Below are 21,752 nucleotides of genomic sequence, written 5' to 3'. Positions count from 1 at the left end.
AGAATACAACTTTAAGTGATTAGTAAAATACATTAATGAAAAAGTTTTTTTGGTAGGCTGGGTGCAGTAGCTCATGCCTATAATCCCAGCACTGTGGGAGGCCAAGGCGGGAGGATTGCTTCAGCCCAGGAGTTTGAGACCAGCCTGGGCAACATAGTGAGGCTCTGTCTCTAAAAAAAAAAAAAAAAATCAACAGAGTATGTTGCCATATGCCTGTAGTGTCAGCTACTCAGGAAACTGAGGGGGTAGGATTGCTTGAGCCTGGGAGGTTGAGGCTGCAGTGACCCATGAGCACACCACTGCACTCCAGCCCGGGCAACAAACAAAACAAAAACCAAACAAAAACTATTTTCTTAGAAAATGCTATTGAATGAGTTGCTGTTATAGCATTTCAATGGACAGTTCTATTACATTTCATTTATGGCAAAGGATTAATTGTATTGATATAAAATAGGTGGTGTCATATTTGAGACAGATACCTAAAACAATGATTTGATAAAACATGAACAAGTCTCCTGAAAACAAATTAGAAGTCATAAGGGAATAAAAAGGATTTGAAAAGATTTTCTGCAATTTTTATACCCATCGAAGGCATGCGCATGCACAATTTACTTTCGAAGTAGATTTCCATTTTAGGAAGAGAGTAGAGGGTGAATTCCCTAAGAATTGTGTCTCTCCCATTTTTTTTTTCTCAAAAATATATCTATAAGTGTTGCTGTGATAAAGCAATTGGGTGCATTTAATGCTGAAAGTTTAGCTTTCCTTAATACTGTAATTTAGAAGAGTGTAGTTCATTTTGTTGTTGTTGTTGTTGGCTTAGAACAACACACTTTTATTCCCTTTGCAGTTCTGGAGGTCAGAAGTTTGAAAATTGGCTTCAGTGGGCTAACATCAAGGTGTCAGCAGGGCTGCCTTCCTTCTGGAGGTTCTAGGGTACAATCTGTTTTCTGCCTTTTCCAGTGTGTAGAGGCCACCTACATTCCTTGACTCATGGCCCCTTATTTCACCTTCAAAGTCAGCAGCGTAGCATCTTAGTAACTTACTTTTTTTTTTTTTTTTTTGAGACAGAGTCTTGCTCTGTTGCCCAGGCTGGAGGTGCACTGGTGTGATCTCGGCTCACTGCAACCTCTGACTCCCAGGTTCAAGCAATTCTCCTGCCTCAGCCTCTGGAGTAACTGGGATTATAGGCGCACGCCACCATGCCTGGCTAATTTTTGTATTTTTTAAAATAGAGACAGGGTTTCACCATGTTGGCCAGGCTGGTCTTGAACTCCTGACCTCAAGTGATCTGCCCGCCTCGGCTTTCCAAAGTGCTGGGATTCCAGGTGTGAGCCACTACACCCGGACTTCTTTCTTTTTTTCTGGTTTTGAGACAGAGTCTCAGTCTGCTGCCTAGGATGGAATGCAGTGGCATGATCACGGCTCACTGCAACCTTGACCTCCATGGACTCAGGTGATCCTCCTATCTCAGCTTTCCAAGTAGCTGGGCCTATAGGTGCATGCCACCACTCCTGGCTAATTTTTTGTAGATACGGGGTTTTGCCATGTTGCCCAGGCTGGTTTCAAACTCCTGGGCTCAAGTGACTCCTCTGCCTCGGCCTCCCAAAGTGCTAGGATTACAGGCATGAGTCACCATGCCCGGCCCTTGAATGGTTTTAAAGTGTTATTCTTATCTGAATATTTGTTGTAAACAACAGGATTTAAACTTACAGGAAAGCCTAAATATAAACCTCTGCACGTTAACCCTATATACATTTTTCAATGCTGTCACTTACATATTTGAATGTACTGCTTTCAACTTCAAAACAAGCAGTCTCCCCCAGGTCTCCCATCACGTTCTGAAATCCTAACTTCTATTACCTAATACAAGGCTACAAATTATGTTCGTTGGGTGGTTGGGAACAAAGCATGTGCCATAAAAATAAGGCAAATGTGAATGTGTACATTTGCTAAGTTTTGTGCCACTGTCTGGCCTCTTAAATTGTGGTAGCAGCTATCGTTCACATTGATATAGTACATTGATATTGATATTGTTCACATCGTATGGGTCTGGGGGAGAGAGAAAGGGAGGCAAAGGGAGAAAGAGACAGAGAGAGAGAAAGAGTCAGAGAGCGCGTGAGTGCCCAGGAGGCAGGAGAGAGGTGAGTCCTATTGCCCCCAGAAGGAAGCTGGGAGCTTCTAACTGAGGCTGCACCCCCACTCACGTATATATTTGTAGTACAAGGAAGCATTTCTAAGGGACCTTGTTCATTGCTTTGCACAAAATAGCCGCTTAATATTTGAAATCATGCAGACTGTGTTGTCTGATCACAATGGAATCAAACTAGAAATCAGTAACAGAAAGATAGGAAAATATCGAAACACTTGGAAATTAAACAACACACTTCTAAATAATCCAATGGTCAAGGAGGAAGTTTCAAAGAAGAGCAAAAATACAGAATTTGTGGAACATGGCTGAAGGGGAGCTGAGAGGGAAATTTATAGCCATTAAGGTATACATTAGAAATAAATAATCTAATAATAAATAATAAATAATCTAAGCTCCTGCCTTGAGAACCTAGAAAAAGAAGAAAAAAATAAATTCCAGGTGAAAAGAAAAAAGAATATGGTAAAGACAAGTGAATATACCAAATAAACTGAATATAGAACCTAATTCATAAAATCAATACAAAAATTTGATTTTTTTAAAAGGATAAAATAATTGGCAAACCTCTCGCAGGGAGAAAAAAAGACACAAATTACTAATGTTACAAAATAAAATGAAATGGACTGGTGCGGTGGCTCACGCCTGTAATCCCAGAACTTTGGGAGACTGAGGCGGGCAGATCACTTGAGGTTAGAAGTTTGAAACCAGCCTAGTCAACAGAGTGAAACTCTGTCTCTACTAAAAATACAAAAATTAGCCGGGCATGGTGGCGGGCACCAGTAATCCCAGCTACTCAGGAGGCCGAGGCAGGAGAATCGCTTGAACCTGGGAGGTGGAGGTTGCAGTGAGCCGAGATTATGCCACTATACTCCAGCCCTGGTGAGAGTGAGACACCATCTCAAAAGAAAAAAAAGAAGAAGAAGAAATGGGAGATATATATTCTACAGACATTAAAGAGATAATTAGGAAATACTAAAACTAATTCTACATAAATTCAACAACTTAGATGAAATGGACCAATTCCTCAAAAAAATGAAAATAACCTACCACGATTCATCCAAAATATAGTGAATAATAAGAACAGCCCTATGCCTATTAAGAAAATTAAATTTGTACTTAAAAATTCACAAACAAGAAGTTTCCAGACCCAGATGATTTCACTAGAGAATTCTACCAGTTACAAAATAATTAACACCAGCCGAGCACAGTGGCTCACGCCTGTAATCCCAGCACTTTGGGAGTCCGAGGCGGGCGGATCATGAGGTCAGGGGATCGAGACTATCTTGGCTAACATGGTGAAACCCTATCTCTACTAAAATACAAAAAATTAGCTGGGCATGGTGACACTTGCCTGTAATCCCAGCTACTTGGTAGGCTGAGGCAGGGGAATCGCTTGAACCTGGGAGGTGGAGGTTGCAGTGACCTGAGATCGCGCCACTGTACTCCAGCCTGGAGACAGAGTAAGACTCTGTCTCAAAATAAATAAATAAATAAAAATAAATAAATAAAAATAATTAAAACTGCTGGGCATGGTGGCTCATGCCTGTAATTCCAGAACTTTGGGAGGCAAAGGTGGGCGGATCACAAGCTCAGATCGAGACCATCCTGGCCAACATGGTTAAACCCCGTCTCTACTAAAAATACAAAAATTAGCTGAGCATGCTGGCACGCGCCTATAATCCCAGCTACTTGGGAGGCTGAGGCAGGGGAGGCTGAGGCAGGAGAATGGCTTGAACCTGGGAGGCAGAGGTTTCAGTGAGCTGAGATCATGCCACTGCACTCTAGCCTGGGCGACAGAGTGAGACTCCATCTAAAAAAAAAAAATTATTATTATTGTTGACATCAATTCTACCTAAACTCTTTCAGAAAATAGAAAAGAACATTGCTCGGGTTCCTCCACCCAGGCCCATGCGAAGCTGCCTGCTATGGCTTCCAGCGGGGTCCCGGTGAGCGCTGCTGGCTGGGCTAATGAAACTCCGGAAATACTGGACAACGTGGGAGATTGGCTTCGGGGCATCTACTGCTTTGCCACTGATAGGAATGACTTCCGGAGGAACTTGAGACTAAATTTGGGACTCTTTGCTGCAGGAGTTTGGCTGGCCAGGAACTTGAGTGACATTGACCTCATGGCACCTCAGCCAGGGGTGTAGCCAAGTAGACAAATGGAATCCAGTGCTGAACCCGAATCTTCCAAAAAACAGCCTACAATCTGTGACCACCACAAGATGTGCCCTGATGGTAGCTGAAGTTTGATTCAGATGGGCACTTTTCTTCCCTCTCCCTGCCTAGTTTCCTTTTGTTCCTTCAGTCCACGCAGAGTTCCATTCTCTGGTCAGCAGACAGGCTTAAGCTAAAGTGTTGCCTCTGTTCTATAAAGTTCTGTACATAGTTCCCAAACTTCTGCAGGGGGTGATCTTTGCTCTTGTCCTGAGAAATAACAGTGCTGTTTTAACAAACATTTGAAATAAATACCACACACAAAGGCAAAAAAAAAAAAAAGAAGAGAACATTGCTCAATTATTTTAAGTAGTATTTACTATGACACCAAAACCAAAGAAAACACACACAAAACAGAAGAAAACTGCCAACCAATACACATCATAAAGATGCAAAATCCTTAACAAAATATTAGCAAATATAATTAATCAATATATAAGAATTACACAAATGACAAAGTGGGGTTTATTCCAAGGATGCATAGCTGATTGATATTTGAAAATTAATCAATGTAGTCTACCATACTAAAAGGCTAAAAAGAAAAAAAAAGAATCATGTCAGTTAATTTCAGAAAAACAGCATTTGACAAAATTCAACACCAATTCATAATAAAATTCAGATAAAATAGGCATATGGAGAGAATTTCCTCAATTTGATTAAAAAAAACTGCCAAAAAATTATAGTTAAAACTATAAAGTGCTGGGATTACAGGTGTGAGCCACTGCACCTGGCCTTCTTTCTTTTTTTTTTTTTTTTTTGGTTTTCGAGACAGAGTCTCAGTCTGCTGCCCTGAACTGCAGTGGCATTGGAATGTAGTGGCGTGATCACGGCTCACTGAAACCTTGACCTCCGTGGGCTCAGGTGATCCTCCTATCTCAGCTTTCTGAGTAGCTGGGCCTATAGGTGCATGCCACCACTCCTGGCTAATTTTTTGTAGATAGGGGTTTTGCCATGTTGCCCAGGCAGGTTTCAAACTCCTGGGCTCAAGTGATTCCTCTGCCTCGGCCTCCCAAAGTGCTAGGATGAGTCACCATGCCCAGGCCTTGAATGGTTTTACAGTGTTATTCTTATCTGAATATTTGTTTTAAACAACAGGATTTAAACTCACAGGAAAGCCTAAATACGAACATCTGCATGTTAACCCTATATACATTTTTCTATGCTGTCACTTACATTTTTTAATGCACTGCTTTAAACTTCCAAACAATCAATCTCTGTCTGGGTGCACTGGCTCATGCCTATAATCCTAGCACTTTGGGAGAACGAGGCAGGTGGATCATGAGGTCAGGAGTTCAAGACCAGCCTGGCCAAGATGGTGAAACCCTGTCTCTACTAAAAATACAAAAATTAGTTGGGCATGGTGGTAGATGCCTGTAATCCCAGCTACTTGGGAGGCTAAGGCAGGGAATTGCTTGAACCTGGAAGGTGGAGGTTATAGTCAGCTGAGATTTCACCACTGCACTCCAGTCTGGGAAACAGAGCAAGACTCCGTCTGAAAAAAAAAAAAAAAAAAAAAAGAAGCAGTCTCCCCCAGGTCTCCCATCATGTTCTGAAATCCTAACTTCTATTACCTAATACAAGGCTACAAATTATGTTAGTTGGGTGGTTGAGAACAAAGAGTGTGCCATAAAAATAAGGTAAATGTGAATGTGTACATCAGTTTGCTAAGTTTTTTTGCCACTGTCTGGCCTCTTAAATTGTGGTAGCAGCTATTGTTCACATTGATATATTACACTGATATTGATATTGTTCATATCATATATATTTCTAGTACAAGGAAGCATTTCTAAAGGACCTTGTTCATTGCTTTGCACAAAATAGTCACTTAATATTTGTTGAATGAATTGCTGGCACTATCTCTGGTGTTTTAATTTTTATTTATTTATGTATTTATTTTTGATATGGAGTCTCACTCTGTCACCCAGGCTGGAGTGCAGTGGCGCCATCTTGGCTCATTCAACCTCTACCTCCTGGGTTCAAGAGATTCTCCTGCCTCAGCCTCCCGAGTAACTGGGGATACAGGCATGCGCCACCACGCCTGGCTAACTTTTTAATATTTTTTTTAGTACAGACATGGTTTCACCATGTTGGTCAGGCTGGTCTCGAACTCTGACCTCAAATGATCCACCCGCCTCAGCCTCCCAAAAGTGCTGGAATTACAGGTAGGAGCCACCGTGCCTGGCCTATCTGGTATTTTTAGTATGGTGTCAAGAACTTCATATATTTTTTGGATCACTTTAATTGTAAGGTTGTATCCAGACTGATGAAATGCTCTTGGAGGTAACTATCCTGAGAAGCGACTTCACTGATGCATTAAAAGCAGTGACTGGCACGAAATAAGGATTAAAGTATATTAATCCAAAACATGTAAAATTGCATTAATGTTTTAACAAACTAAAGCAAAACTAATAAATCACATAAAAAAATTCTCACACTATTTTCCTTAGTAGTTTACATTGTGCTACATACTTTTGCATGAATATGCACACAACTTTTCTTCTGTTTTTAAACTTTGCATTACATATAAATTCTTTCATATTATATGATCCTCATAAAAATTGTTGGTTAAATGGCTGCATAAAAAACTATGCAGTTGGCCGGGTGCAGGGGCTCATGCCTGTAATCCCAGCACTTTGGGAGGCCGAGGCGGGCGGGTCATGAGGTCAAGAGACTGAGACCATGTTGGCCAACATGGTGAAAACCTGCCTCTACTAAAAATATAAAAAAATTAGCTGGGCTTTGTGGCACGCGCCTGTAGTCCCAGCTGCTTAGAGGCTGAGGCAGGAGAATCACTTGAACCTAGGAGGCGGAGGTTGCAGTGAGCCGAGAACACGCCACTGCACACCAGCCTGGCAACAGAGGGAGACGCCATTTCAAAAAACAAACAACAACAACAAACCCAAAAAACCATGCAGTTTATGGATCATTATGCTGTTCCCTCATTTCTTTTTTGTTATTAATGGAATTTAGCAAAGAACATCTTCTGTACTATTATTTATTTTTCAAGAATAGGGCCGGGCATGGTGGCTCACGTCTGTTATCCTAGCACTTTGGGAGGCCTAAGCGGGCGGATCACGTGAGGTCAAGAGTTTGAGACCAGCCTGGCTAACGTGGTGAAACCTCGCCTCTACTAAAAATACAAACATTAGCTGGGGGTAGTGGTGGGTGCCTATACTCCCAGCTACTCGAGAGGCTGAGGCAGGAGAATCACGTGAACTTGGAAGGAAGAGGTTGCAGTGAGACAAGATCGCACCACTGCACTCCAGCCTGGGTGACAGAGTGAGACTCCAACTCAAAAAAATAACATAACATAACGTAACGTAACGTAACGTAACATAACATAACATAACATAACATAAAATGGTGGTTGAATGAATCTCATAGTAATATTTTGATGTGTAAAGAATGGTACTGCTGGGCATGGTGGCTCATGCCTGTAATCCCACCACTTTGGGAGGCTGAGGCGGGTGGATCACAAGCTCAGGAGTTCAAGACCAGCCTGACCAACATGGTGAAACCCCCATCTCTACTAAAAAAAAAAAAATAATAATAATACAAAAATTAGCCAGGCATGGTGGTAGCTGCCTGTAATCTCAGCTACTCAGGAGGCTGAGGCAGGAATCACTTGAACCCAGGGGGCGGAGGTTGCAGTGAGCCCAGATTGCACCACTGCACTCCAGCCTGGGCAACAGAGTGAGACTCCGTCAAAAAAAAAAAGTCCTGTTTTCATGTCCAATGCTATTTTCCTCAAATACTTTTATACCTGAATGTATATAACTGATTTTACATAAGATTCCCATCCCCTAATGTTCTGCCTTATCTTTCCCAAGTTCCATCTATTAATTTGGTGATTCCCTACATGTTGTCATTATAACTTACATATATACCCCTTTGGGGACATAAACATATCCCCAAGGGAACAGAAACACATAAACTTTTTTTTTCTTTTTTTTAAAGCTTTCTAACCCAGTCATCTCTGAAATCTGAGCCTGGACTAGATAAGGCCACTCACTTAAGAGAGGCCTTCAAAATGACTTTCCTATTAGGAGTATTCTGTTTTTGTGTGTGTTTGTTTTTTTGAGGTAAGGTCTTACTCTGTTGCCCAGGCTGGAGTGCAATGGCATAATCATGGCTCATTGCAGTCTCGATCTCCGGGGCTCCAGTGATCCTCCCACCTTGGTGTCCCAAAGTGTGGGGATTATAGGCGTTAGCCAGCATGCTCAGCCCCTATTCTGTTTTATTTTTTCAGTTATTTTACTTCATTTTAAACGTTTACTTACTTTTAAAAAAATAAATGTTTACAGTCAATGTCAATGTTTAACATGGCAAGGAAAACAATAAAATGAACATCCATGTACCTGCTTAAAAAAATCATTACCAGTATATTGATTTTCTTTGTATTTTTGTGATAGTCTCAGTCTGCTGCCCAGGGTGGAATGCAGTGGCACTGGAAAACAGTGGCGTGATCACAGCTCACTGCAACCTTGACCTCCGTGGGCTCAGGTGATCCTCCTATCTCAGCTTTCCAAGTAGCTGGGCCTATAGGTGCATGCCACCACTCCTGGCTAATTTTTGTAGATGTGGGGTGTTGCCATATTGCCCTGGCTGGTTTCAAACTCCTGGGCTCAAGTGACTCCTCTGCCTCAGCCTCCCAAAGTGCTAGGATTACAGGCATGAGTCACCATGCCCAGGCCTTGAATGATTTTACAGTGTTATTCTTATCTGAATATTTGTTGTAAACAACAGGATTTAACCTTACAGGAAAGCTTAAATACAAACCTCTGCACATTAACCCTATACACATTTTTCTATGCTGTCACATATTTGAATGTACTGCTTTCAACTTCAAAACAAGCAGTCTTCCCCAGGTCTCCCATCACGTTCTGAAATCCTAACTTCTATTACCTAATACAAGGCTACAAATTATGTTAGTTGGGTGGTTGGGAACAAAGCGTGTGCCATAAAAATAAGGCAAATGTGAATGTGTACATCAGTTTGCTAAGTTTTTTGTCACTGGCCTCTTAAATTGTGGTAGCAGCTATTGTTCACGTTGATTTCTATATGTTTGTAGTACAAGGAAGCATTTCTAAAGGACCTTGTTCATTGCTTTGCACAAAATGACCACTTAATATTTGTTGAATGATTTGCTGGCACTATCTCTGGTATTTTTATTTTTATTTATTTATGTATTTATTTTTGATATGGAGTCTCGCTCTGTCACCCAGGCTGAAGTGCAGTGGTGTGATCTCGGCTCACTGCAACCTCCCATGTTCAAGCGATTCTTGTGCCTCAGCCTTCCTAATTGCTGAGACCACAGGCATGCACCACCACGCCTGGCTAATTTTTATATATATATTTTTTGGTACAGACAGGAGTTCACCATGTTGGCCAGGCTGGTCTCGAACTCCTGACCTCAAATTATCCGCCCTCCTGGGCCTCCCAAAGTGTTGGAATTACAGGCATGAGCCACTGTGACCGGTCTATCTGTGGTATTTTTAGTGTGATATCTAGAACTTCATATACTTTTTTGGATTACTTTTAATTGTATATCTGTATCCAAACTGATGAAATGCTCTTAGAGGTAACTATCTGGAGAAGTGACTTCACTGATGCATTCAAAGAAATAACCGGCATGGAATAAGGATTAAAATATATTAATCCAAAACATTTAAAATTGCATTAATGTTATAATAGCCTAAAGCAAAACTAAGGAATCACATAAAAAATCCCCCACGCTGTTGTCAGTAGTTTACATTGTGCTAGATATTTTCACATGTATATGCATACAACTTCTATTCTGCTTTTAAACTTTGCATTACATATACATTCTTCCATAGTATATGATCTTCATAAAAATAGTTATATGGCTGCATAAAAAACCATGCGGTTCCTGGACCATTATGCTGTTCCCTCATTCCCCTTTTGGTATTAATGGAATATAACAAAGAACATCTTCTGTACGATTATTTGTCAAGAATAGGGCCAGTGAGGTGGCTCAGGTCTGTAATCCCAGCACTTTGGGAGGCCGAGGCGGGCGGATCGCTTGACGTCAGGAGTTCGTGACCAGCCTGGGCAACATGGGAAAACCTAAATGTCTCTACTAAACATGTCTCTACTAAAAATACAAAAATTAGTGGGGCGTAGCGGTGCACACTTTTGGTCCCAGCTAGTCCAGAGGCTCAGGTGGGAGGATCACCTGAACCCGGGAAGTTGAGACTGCGGGGAGCCGTGATCGCACCACTGTAGTCCAGCCTGGATGACAGAGAGAGACCCTGTCCAAAAAAAGAAAAAATATTTCTAGCAGTACAGTTACAAGGTCAAAGGATAAGGCGCACATTTTTAAAAAAAAATTTCTCCTCCTGAGATAACGAAATACAGTAGTGTATTAACAACTCTTCACACATTACTCTCCAAGGTTTATCTTGTTAATCCTTTAAGACGTATCATCTCCCTATCCTTGGCTGCACCTGAAAAGAGCGGGAGTCGGCAGGTAACCCTATCTCCTCCACCAGGTGAGTTCCGGATGGAGGTGTCAACTACAAGACTAGGAGCAGAGCACTCCTGGGGTTTTGCTGGAACCATCGGCGTGGGAATGCGGTCTCTTCCCTCGTCCGAAAGACGCTAAGTTCCCGGGAGGCAGCGGACTCGGTTCTAACCTTCCTCGCCCCAGTCTCTAGGAGCGCCCTGCACGCAGTGGGCGTCTAATAAATGCAGTCGGCGCTGTTGGGACAAAAGCTCTCCCTTAAGTGGACCGGACACTAAATCCCTCCAGGTGTCACAGAGCTGCCGCGCCCGCCGCCACTTTGCTCCCTGCCTGCTCCCTCCCCGCGTTCCTCGTGGGACCCTCCGCGGCAACTTACACCCTTTCTGACAGCCGGTGCCCGCCCGGGGCACCCTGCGCGCGCCCGACGACCCCGCCCTGGCCCCGCCCCGCCCCGCTGGCCCCGCCCCGCCCGCCGGCCCCGCCTCCCGTCTCCTCCCCGCCCCCTGGAGCAGACGAGTGGCGGCGGCGGCCCGAGGTCCCGGGTCCCTCAGACAAGAGGGCGGGTGGAGGAGGAAGCGGCCGAGCCCAGAGTCCTGCTCCGGCGTCGCCGAGCACCGCCCGCCTCAGCCGACCAGCCCCGTCGGCTACTGGGCCTCGCCGAGACGAGAGGAAGGAAAGGCCGCTGCGCCCGCGAGGAGGCGGCGGGGGCGCGGGCGGAGGCGGCGCGGGCGGCCGCGGCTGCCGCTTTGTTGTGCGGCCCGGGCCGAGGAAGGAGAAGTGGGAGGAGGGGGGAGCTCGGCGTCCCGCTCCCTCCGCGGCTCATGGCGACGACGCTCGGCACATCCGGGACCCTCCGGCCGTGGCGGCCGCGGCGCCGGCTGCTCGGGCCCCAGCCCCGGCCGCTGTGGTGACTCCGCCGCGCCTCGCCGTCGCCCCCGTCCCCGTCCCGCCCGCCGCCCCCGCCGCCGGGGACATGTCTAACCCCGGAGGCCGGAGGAACGGGCCCGTCAAGCTGCGCCTGACAGGTGAGGGGGGGCGGCGGGCCGGGCTGGGCAGCCGCGGGGTGGGCGAGCTGGCGGGGGGTGCCTGTGGCCTTAGGAAGGGCCAGTGTCGCGATCAATGGTGAGTTGGGGGTCGGAGGAGTGGGAAGGCCTAGTTCAGGGAGAGTAATTGGAAAACCACTTGCTACGGCTTGGGCATTCTTTAAAAAGCCGAGGATGACTCGGGGCGGGGGGTGGGGGTGGTCTTTTGTGGAGGGGAGGATACACCGGTTCGCATCGCAGGCGGATTTCAGGTCGGAAAGTCTTGGTCAAGGAGCCCGACGCTGCCTCCCGGGTCTCGGGGAGCAGCCCCTGGGCTACCGCCCAGGTGGGATCGTGAAGGGGATGAAGAGCTCCCGTGGCGAGGATTATTGAATCCGGTTGCTGACTGCGCGCAGTAAACACTCCTTAAAGATGGAGCGCTTAACGGGAGGGTGTGCGTGTGTGTTCCCGGGTTGTTACCTTGCACACCCACTTATGCCCGCATGAAAAACCTTTACTCCCCGCCGCCGGCCACCGCTGCCGGGGCCACACACCTTGAACTCACGTCTCTCTGAGGAGAGGAGACAGGTTGACTTTTCCGGTGTGCCTGTCTGATCCGACGGCTCGGGCTCATTGTACACTGTGTTTTGGAAGTGTCTGATTGTAGGGTGGCATGTTTGGGGTTGTTCCTTGTAGGCCGCAGAACTCGTGTCTCACTTCTAACTCCCGACCTGCTTTAAAAACACACTTTTTTGGGGGGAGGGAGGGGGTACATTTCTAAGTATGTCCTCATACAAACTTTAGAGCAAACTTTCTGTTACTCTCCCCACCCTCCCCCTTCCTTTTTCTAAATGGAAAAGTATGTCCGGAGGGGTTGTCAGATAGAAGACTACACTTACAAAGTGTTTATGATTCCAGGTGCATGAAATCTTTAATATTACAGGTACGTTTTACTTACAGTGCCATTTTTGGTATTCTTACATGGACATGCCACCCCCGTTTTAGGAGCACTTGTATTTGGTTTGAAAAGGAATTGAAATCACGTCGTTATCCTACCTTCACCATTTACCCCTGATAAATTGTCCACGTTTATATTCGGGTGAGTGGTGAGAAAGATAATTTTCCGTAGAGGATTTGTGTGTGCGTGCACGTGTACGAATCAACTGTAATTATGTTTGCCCACACTAGACTTTGAGATTTATTTGGACTAATTTTGTAGTTGAATGCTTATGTGTCACATCTCAGTCCACTGGCTGAACTTGCTGGGTGAAACCTTGCAGTGAATTTGGTATTTGAGAATTTAGCTTGAATGTATGTTGGCTGCAATTTAAATAATATATTACCTTCATGACAGTTTTCCTTTCCCTAGGGAAAATTGCAAGGAATCATTAACTGAGTGGTTCTTAATGAAAAACCTGGATTGCAGGATACTTGTATTCCCCCTTCTCCCCCGCTCTCCCCCATTCAGTGTCCTTATATTGGGAGGAGACAATGGAAACCTTTATAGGGGATCTTTGTTGCTTTCGAGTTTATCTGTTGCTGTTGCTATCTGGAGTCAGTGATCGTGGAAAGAACATGTGATCCCAGGTGTGCAGAAAGCATCAGAAATTGGCTGTTTCCATTTACTTTCCTCTGGGCTATATAGATGAGGGAAAAAATAGGGATTTTGATTTTCTTCAAATAAAGTTAGTTGAGGTTTTTAGTATGACTCAGTAGATCTTAAAGTGTTTATCTGTGGTTTCCGTACTACCTATGATACGTTATAAAAATTTATAATTAAAGTTTGTTAAGAGGAAAGATTATGCTTATATTTTAGGGGAAGAGGGAATATTGAACTACATTTATAGTGATTTTGTTTCAGGTTTTTCTGAGGAGTTTTAAATACCCTGTGTCCTCTTAATAGTAAAAACAGTTTGAGGTACTCTGAGTTTCTTGCAACTATTTGTCTCTGAATCGTTTTCTCTCAAAATTTGACAAATATTAAAAACATTGTCCTTCCTTCTTTGGTTACAGTGGAGTCTCTTCTGTTTTGCCAGGAAAGTTAACATTTTTTTTTTCCATTTTTGTTCATCATTTACAAATTAGATGGTATAGATTTTAGCAAATAGATCTCAAGAGCTGGATTCAATTAGCAGCTTTTTAGGACATAAACATTAAAGGGTTAGATGGAAAAGATTGTTTTGACTGACTGGATAGATGACGGGGCTGTGTTTGATGTGCGTCCAGGAATTGGTCTGGAGCTGGTGCCCAACTTCTCAGTCCATCTTGAGAAGCCAAATAAAATATTTAACCTAGGCCTCATTTTGTTTAAAAAAAAAGTTGATTCTTTGTTAAGACCTTAAGAAATGTTTGGCGTACCTTTAGACTAAGTGTTTAACAGTTCATTTAGATCTGGGTTCCCTAATAGAGGAAAAAAAATCACTTAAAAAAGACAGATCTCACAGTGAATTTATATTTGGTTTACAATACCCTTGGGCTATAAGGTGTTTTAAAATTATTATTCTTTGCTTTAAGTTAATACCATATTAGTATTTTAAATTTATAGAGTACCTTTGATTTCAAGATGTTGTATAAACTTTAGTTAGTTGATAATAACCTTATTGTGGAATTGCCCCTTTACTGAAAGGTATAAACATTTCTTACATGGTGACGCGCGCACACACTCACATACACTCACACATACACACACTCACACACTCACTCATACACACACTCTCTTTCTGAACAAGAGGAAATATTTGAACCATGAGATCTCTGCCCACAATTGATATTAGACCTTTCCACATATTATTCTTAAAACCACCATCAGTGAACTGTTTGGTATTTGTCAATGCTAAGAAGGTGGGGCTAATTTAATAATTTGATCCCAAATTTTAGATTCCTCAGGCAACTGGGGGTTAGAATCCGATTTCATCCATCAAGCTACCTCTGTTCTTTTTTTTTTTTTTTTTTTTTTTTTTTTGAGACGGAGTCTCGCTCTGTCACCCAGGCTGGAGTGCAGTGGCCGGATCTCAGCTCACTGCAAGCTCCGCCCCCCGGGTTCACGCCATTCTCCTGCCTCAGCCTCCCGAGTAGCTGGGACTATAGGCGCCCGCCACCTCGCCCGGCTAGTTTTTTGTATTTTTTAGTAGAGACGGGGTTTCACCGTGTTAGCCAGGATGGTCTCGGCCTCCCAAAGTGCTGGGATTACAGGCGTGAGCCACCGCGCCCGGCCGCTACTTCTGTTCTTTATGACACATTAACATACGATCATTGAAATGGGCTGTATGGTAACACTATCAACTTCAACTACTATTTCTATAACAAATTTATTACAAAATGTATAATTTCTGTGTCATATGACTATCTGATACAGGCTTTTCTTACAATGGTTTGGATAGAAAAATATTCTTTACAGTAAAAACTTTGGGATAATTTTTTACACCATTATTGTTTCTGAAAACCAAAGGCTAGAAAAAGCAGTTTAGTGTAATTTCTAATATTTTAAATTCTTGGGTATGGAGAAGTAGAATAACATTACTCCTCCAGAACATTTATTTCAGACCTTTTTATGCATTTAATGTTTTTGTATGCTGCTTCTCATGTTATTAATTTCAAAGTCCTTGGCAATAAGGAGGTTAATCTTGTCTATAATGTAAGGAAATTTAACTTTAAAAATTTCCCTTTAGATATGCTAGCATCTTAATCCTATTTCACTACATATTTGATCGATTCAAGGCTTTAAAAATTACAGCTTTGTTCTGTTTCACAGGTTTTTAAGTGTGCCTGTACACCATGATGCCTATACACCATGACCATGTTTTTTGAGATGGAGTTTCACTCTTGACTGGAGTTCAGTGGCTCGATCTCGGCCCACTGCAACCTCCACCTCCTGGGTTCAAACGATTATCCTGCCTCAGCCTCCCGAGTAGCTGGGATTACAGGCACCCACCACCGCACCTGGCTAATTTTTTTTGTAGTTTTAGTAGAGACGGGGTTTTGCGACGTTGGCCAGGCTGGTCTCAAATGCCTGACCTCAGGTGATCCACCCGTCTTGGCCTTCCAAAGTGCTGGGATTACAGGTGTGAGGCACTGCACCCGGCCCATGATGACTTTTATATACTACAGGTGTTAGTGATTTGAATGTCCCCAATTCATTTTATTTTCTTGGTTTCTGAGGAGGGAGCCCATGTAGTTCAGCTCCTTCCTTTTCTCTTAAATTCTGTCTTCTAGTCTAACCCTCTTCAGGCAGGCAGTAGAACATGCTAAGGTCCTTTTTGTAGTTTGGTATTCGTAATAAAATCTGTGTATTTTAGTCATCACTTTCACTTTTTTCTTGTTGGTTGAGCTATTACTATCATAACATACTGACATCTCATTTAACATAACTTAGTTTTAAAGATTAATGAAGGGTCATACTTAGGCATACAAGATTTTTATTTTCACCTTTTTTTTTTTTTTTTTTTTTTTGAGGCAGAGTCTCATTCTGTTGCCCATGCTGGAGTGAAGTGGCAACAGTGTGTGGTGAGCGATCCTGGCTCACTGCAGCCTTGACCACCCAGCTCTGGTGATTTTCCCACCTTGGCTTCCCAACTGGCTGGGACTTACAGAGATGCACCACCGTGACTGGCTAATTTTTTTTTACTTTTTTTTTTTTTTTTCCGGTAGAGATGGGGTTACTCTAGGTTACCCAGGCTGGTCTTGAACTTGTGCTCAGGATATCCTCCTGCCTCAGCCTTCCAAAGTGCTGGGATTACAGGTGTGAGCCACCATGCCTGGCCTATTTTAAGCCTTTTTTGTTGTTGTTGAGAGGGAGTCTCGCTCTGTTGCCCAGGCTGGAGTGCAGTAGCCGGATCTCAGCTCACTGCAAGCTCCGCCTGCCGGGTTTACGCCATTCTCCTGCCTCAGCCTCCCAAGTAGCTGGGACTACAGGTGCCCGCCCCCTCGCCCGGCTAGTTTTTTGTATTTTTTTTTTTTTTTTTTTTTAGTAGAGACGGGGTTTCACTGTGTTAGCCAGGATGGTCTCGATCTGCTGACCTCGTGATCCGCCCGTCTCGGCCTCCCAAAGTGCTGGGATTACAGGCTTGAGCCACCACGCCTGGCCTATTTTAGCCTTTTTTGGTGAGAGTCTTAAAGATGTAGTATGTCCTCCTCTTTTCAAATAGACCATACTTAGTAGAACTTAATGTTTTATTCATGATTCAATATAAAATGAATATAAATTATTGTTTTGTTGTAATATGTAACGTGAGGATCTCATTAGGGCTTGTAGAGAGAAGTATTTCACCCTGGCTAAATGGTGATAGGTCGTTTGTTTAACTTTGTTCTTACTAGTTTTTCTCTTTGTCTTCACTTTTGTTTACTGATACTTTCTTTGTCTAAGAATGCTGAACCCTTGAAATACGCCATTGTAATCAGCATTGTACATGTTTCTGTGTGATTGACATGTATTGAAAGTTTAAGTGCCAGATGCTGTGTTAAGTTCATATCTATTACCACTTTTAATTTTCATAGTAGCTCTAAGTAGTAGGAGAAACTGAAAGTTGGAGAAGTACATGTCACAACCAAAGTTGTCTAGAAAGCTTATTACAAGTTTATTAGAATTTGTGTGGAAAAATAAAATTGACACATTCTGTTCACTTGGAATCGCCCTCGCCCCTAGCAATACTTGCCCATCTTTTAAGGCTCAACTCAAAGATTACTGTTATCCCTAGAACCTTCCCTGACCTGAGTTGAACTGTCCTCTGTGACTCTAAGAAACTCTTCTTCTAGTATCAGACCTAACCCACTGATGGGCGTTTATTGTTCCTATGCTTTAAGTGCCATGAAGTTAGGATCCTTGTGTGAGCATGGATTAAGACCTTTTTGGCATTTTATTTAATGAATGCTGGAGAGCTATAAAGCGTTCAGAATAGTTCTGCATGTGTTCTTTATGGCTAATGCATTGGGTGTGAGTGGCAAGAGGTGAGGCTCTAGACAGGGACCAACCTAGTTAGGACCTTATTGTAGTTTGCCAAGATGTTTATTTTTTTTAAGGTGGTGGGAACCATTGCAGGATTTTAAGCTTTGATATATATGCTGTTTAGACACAATCTGGGAGCAGTATGGAGGATGGACTGGAATGGGAGCCGTGAAGACTGGTTTTAGGATAACTGGTTAAGAAGATTCAACAGCAACAGTCGTTCAGATTTTTTTCTTGTTTGAATATTTATTTCCATATTTTTTATTACAAATAATTACTGTAAACATCTTGGTGTAGGTAACTTTGATTTTTTTAAAAGAATTTTTTTTTTTTTTAGGATGCTTCCATAAAAATAGTATTACTGAGGTCAAGTGTGTGGATATTTTTAAGGTTTCGTGTTTAATTTTTCCTTTAGACTGCTTCTTAAAAGAGTTGGGCCTATTTAGAGCAGCAGTAAATAAAGATGTCCCTTTTTACTATTCTGTTATAAGCATTAGCTAATTGCGTTTTAAATTTTTTGCTAATTTTGTGGCATGTGCCATTTAAACATTCATGAAGCAGAATATTTTCCTGTTTACTAATCATATTTATTTTCATTGACTTGTTTGGCCTTGTCCTAGTTATGTTAGAGCCTTAGTGCTTTTCTTATTGATCTACCTGAGACTTACAAATATATTAATCTGTTGTCATATTTGCTGCAAACATTTCCATGGTGAATTATTTGTCTTTTAATATTGGTCATTGTTTGGATATGTAGAAATGTGTTATCTTAGGATTCAAAATCTGTCCAACTTTTGTTTTGTTTTTCCTGTTCTATACTTGGAAGGCCTTATTTTTCAAGAAGTTTGATAAATAAGTGCTTTATATTTAATGTTTTTTAAAAATGGTTTAATAAACTATTTCCCCTTCAATTGCTATTTAGCCATCTTGTCATTATTTATTAACCAATTCTTCCTTTCCACAGTGATGTAGTATCTTTTCAGTTATGTTAATTATGATTGTCAGATATATCTCTTGTTCAGTGCCATACTGTTTTCATTATTGTAGCTTTATAATTTCGTTTAATATTCTCACTAGGCCAGTTTTTTTAAGAGGTGGAATCTCGTTCTGTCACTCAGCCTAGAGCATATTGGTGTGATCTTGGCTAACTGGAGCCTCTGACCCCTGGGTCCAAGTGATTCTCTTGCCTCAACCTCCCTAGTAGCTGGGATTACAGGTGTATGCCACCACTCCCAGCTAAATTTTTTTTGGGTTTTTTTTTGGGTGGAGACGGACTTACACCATGTTGATCAGATTGGTCTCGAACTCCTGACCTCAAGTGATCTGCCTGCCTTGGCCTCTCAATTTTTTTTTTTTTTTTGCTATTTTTATTTTTTTCTTCCACATAAATATTAAACTTGTTAAGCTTAATAAGAAATTTCATTGGAGCCAGGCTCGTGCTTGTAATCCTTGGACTTTGGGGAGGCTGAGGAAGGTGGATCATCTGAGGTCAGGAGTTCAAGACCAGCCTGGCCAACATGGTGAAACCCTGTCTCTACTAATAATACAAAAATTAGTTGGGCGTGGTGGCACATATTTGTAATCCCAGCTACCTGGGGGGGCTGAGTCATGAGAATCGCTTGAACTCAGGAGGTGGAGGTTGCAGGCGAGATCATGCCACTACACTCCAGCCTGGGCGACAGTGAAACTGTGTCTCAAAAAAAAAAAGACATTTCATGGGGATTATCATTAGAATTGCTTTACTTTGGGAAAAAGAGATATCTAAGTTTGTGTAGTTTTCTCACCCAGGAGCATGCTATGTTTTTACATTTATTTAAGCTTTGGCCCATATTGCTCAGGATAGTTTTATAATTTTCTTCCTGTGTTTGAATTTAATTTCAGATAATTTATATTTGTGTGATTTACATTGTGTTTTCTAATCCTTGTTATTGCTTGTATTTAGGAATGCAGTTATATGTATTTTTGCTTGATTAGAACAATTATGGCTGGGCGTGGTGGCTCATGCCTGTTATTCCAGCATTTTGGGAGGCCAAGGTGGGAGAATCACTTGAGCCCAGGAGTTCGAGACCAGCCTGGGCAACATAGTGAGACCTCATCTCTATATTTATTAATTTATTATTATTATTTTTTGATACTGAGTTTTGCTCTTGTTGCCTAGGCTGGAGTGCAATGGCACCATCTCGGCTCACTGTAACCTCCACCTCCTGGGTTCAAGCGATTCTCCTGCCTCAGCCTCTCGAGCACCTGGGATTACAGACATGTGCCACTACACCCAGCTAATTTTGTATTTTTAGTAGAGACAGGGTTTCTCCGTGTTGGTCAGGCTGGTCTCGAACTCTTGACCTTAGGTGACCCACCTGCCTCGGCGTCCCAAAGTGCTGGGATTACAGGCATGAGCCACCGCGCCCAGCTGATGGCTAGTTTTTTAGGTATCAGTGTTTGGTACTTGTTACAGTTGAATGTTAACACTTAAAATTTTTCTTTTCTCTTGGATTTCTATCTAACATATAAGTAGTTGAAGAAAGTGAGCAATTTTATTTCATTAAAATTTTTTTAAATATGAGCAATCTTCTGGACAAGAATAGTTTCAGACCGACTGTTTTAGAATAGCTTCTGATGGCGTTGACTACCTTTTTTTAAAACCACATTTGATATTATATTAAAATGTGTCAAAAGATAATCTTAAGTTTGATTGGCAGTTTGGTTTGGTTTTACACGAAAATTGATAGCAGACATAAAGTTTAAATTTTTAAATAAACCTTGATGATTCATTTTTAGGGAGGAATTACCGCATGCATGATTGCAATCATGCAGTGCTCTTTCCATTTCTTCCCAAAAATTTCCTCTTACCTCTTCATCTCCAGTTGTCTTCTTCAGTACCCGGAACTTGTCAACCACTGATCTGTTTTCGGTCACTATAATTTTGCCTTTTCTAGGATTTTGTGTAAATGGAATCGTACTGTCTGCAGTCTTTTGGGTGAGGCTTCTTTTAGCATGATGCTTTTGAGATCCATCCATGCTGAATATCAGTACTTCATTCCTTTTCATTCCTAAGGAATATTGCATTGTACATCAATTTGTTTATCCGTTTGTAAATATCTGCGGACATTTGTTGTTTCCAGTTTTTGGCCATTACTAATAAACATTTGAGTACATGGCTCTTTGTGAACATGTTTTTCTTGCCCTTGGGTAATGAGTGGAATTGTTGCATCATACGGAAAGTATGCATTTTAACTTTTAAAAAATCTGGGCGGATTGCTTGAGCCCAGGAGTTTGAGACCAGCCTGGGCAACATGGCAGAACTCTGTCTCTACAAAAAATACAGAAATTGGTCAGGTGTGGTGGCCTGTGCCTGTAGTATCAGCTACCCGAGAAGCTGATGGAGGATTGATTGGGCCTGGGAAGTTAAGGCTGCAGTGACCTGTGCTCACACCACTGCATTCTAGCGTGGGTGACCCTGTCTCAAAAAAAAAAAAAAAATTTTTTTTTTTTCAAAGTTGTACCATTTTGCATTTCTACCAGCATTGTATAAGTTTCAGTAGTTCCCCAACCAGCTTTGTATGAATTTTAGTAGTTCCCCATCCTAGTCAGCACTTGGTATTGTCTGGCTTTGATTTTAGCCATTCTAATTGGTAGGTACAGATATTTCATTGTACTTTAATTTTTACTTCCTTTATAACCTACAGTTTTAAGCATATTTTAATTAACTTATTTATTGTCCATGTAATCGTGGGTGAATATCCAAATCTTTTGTTCATGTTTTAAAATTGGATTGTTTTCTTGTTGAGTTTTGAGAATTATTTAATTCTGGTTGTAGGCCTTTTATGAGATGTATACTTTGCAAATATTTTCTCCTAGACCATTGCTCCCCCTGCTCCCCTAAAAGATGTCCCAAAGAGAAGAAGTTTTGAATGCTGATGAAACCATTTTTTTCTCTTGTGG

General features: G+C 42.2%; 1 protein-coding gene and 1 pseudogene across 4 annotated transcripts in view; both read left to right on the top strand.

The window, feature by feature from the left end:
* Positions 1 to 4,071: 4,071 nt before the first annotated feature.
* On the top strand, positions 4,072 to 4,642 carry LOC102123860 (mitochondrial import receptor subunit TOM6 homolog pseudogene; annotated as a pseudogene).
* Positions 4,643 to 11,357: 6,715 nt separating this feature from the next.
* The window catches only part of SMURF2 (SMAD specific E3 ubiquitin protein ligase 2), a 117,970-nt gene continuing 107,575 nt past the window's right edge, over positions 11,358 to 21,752 (top strand). For all 4 annotated transcript variants that reach the window (XM_074020121.1, XM_015438717.4, XM_015438718.4 and 1 more), the window contains exon 1: positions 11,358 to 11,872. In XM_074020121.1, the coding sequence (XP_073876222.1) occupies positions 11,821 to 11,872 (52 nt within the window). In that variant the 5' untranslated portion in view covers positions 11,358 to 11,820. The remainder of the gene's footprint in view (positions 11,873 to 21,752) is intronic.

Source organism: Macaca fascicularis, chromosome 16 (genome assembly GCF_037993035.2).
Source record: "Macaca fascicularis isolate 582-1 chromosome 16, T2T-MFA8v1.1".
NCBI classification, from domain to species: domain Eukaryota; kingdom Metazoa; phylum Chordata; class Mammalia; order Primates; family Cercopithecidae; genus Macaca; species Macaca fascicularis.
The sequence above is the reverse complement of the archived record's forward strand: the minus strand, read 5'-3'. Positions and strand labels throughout refer to the sequence as shown.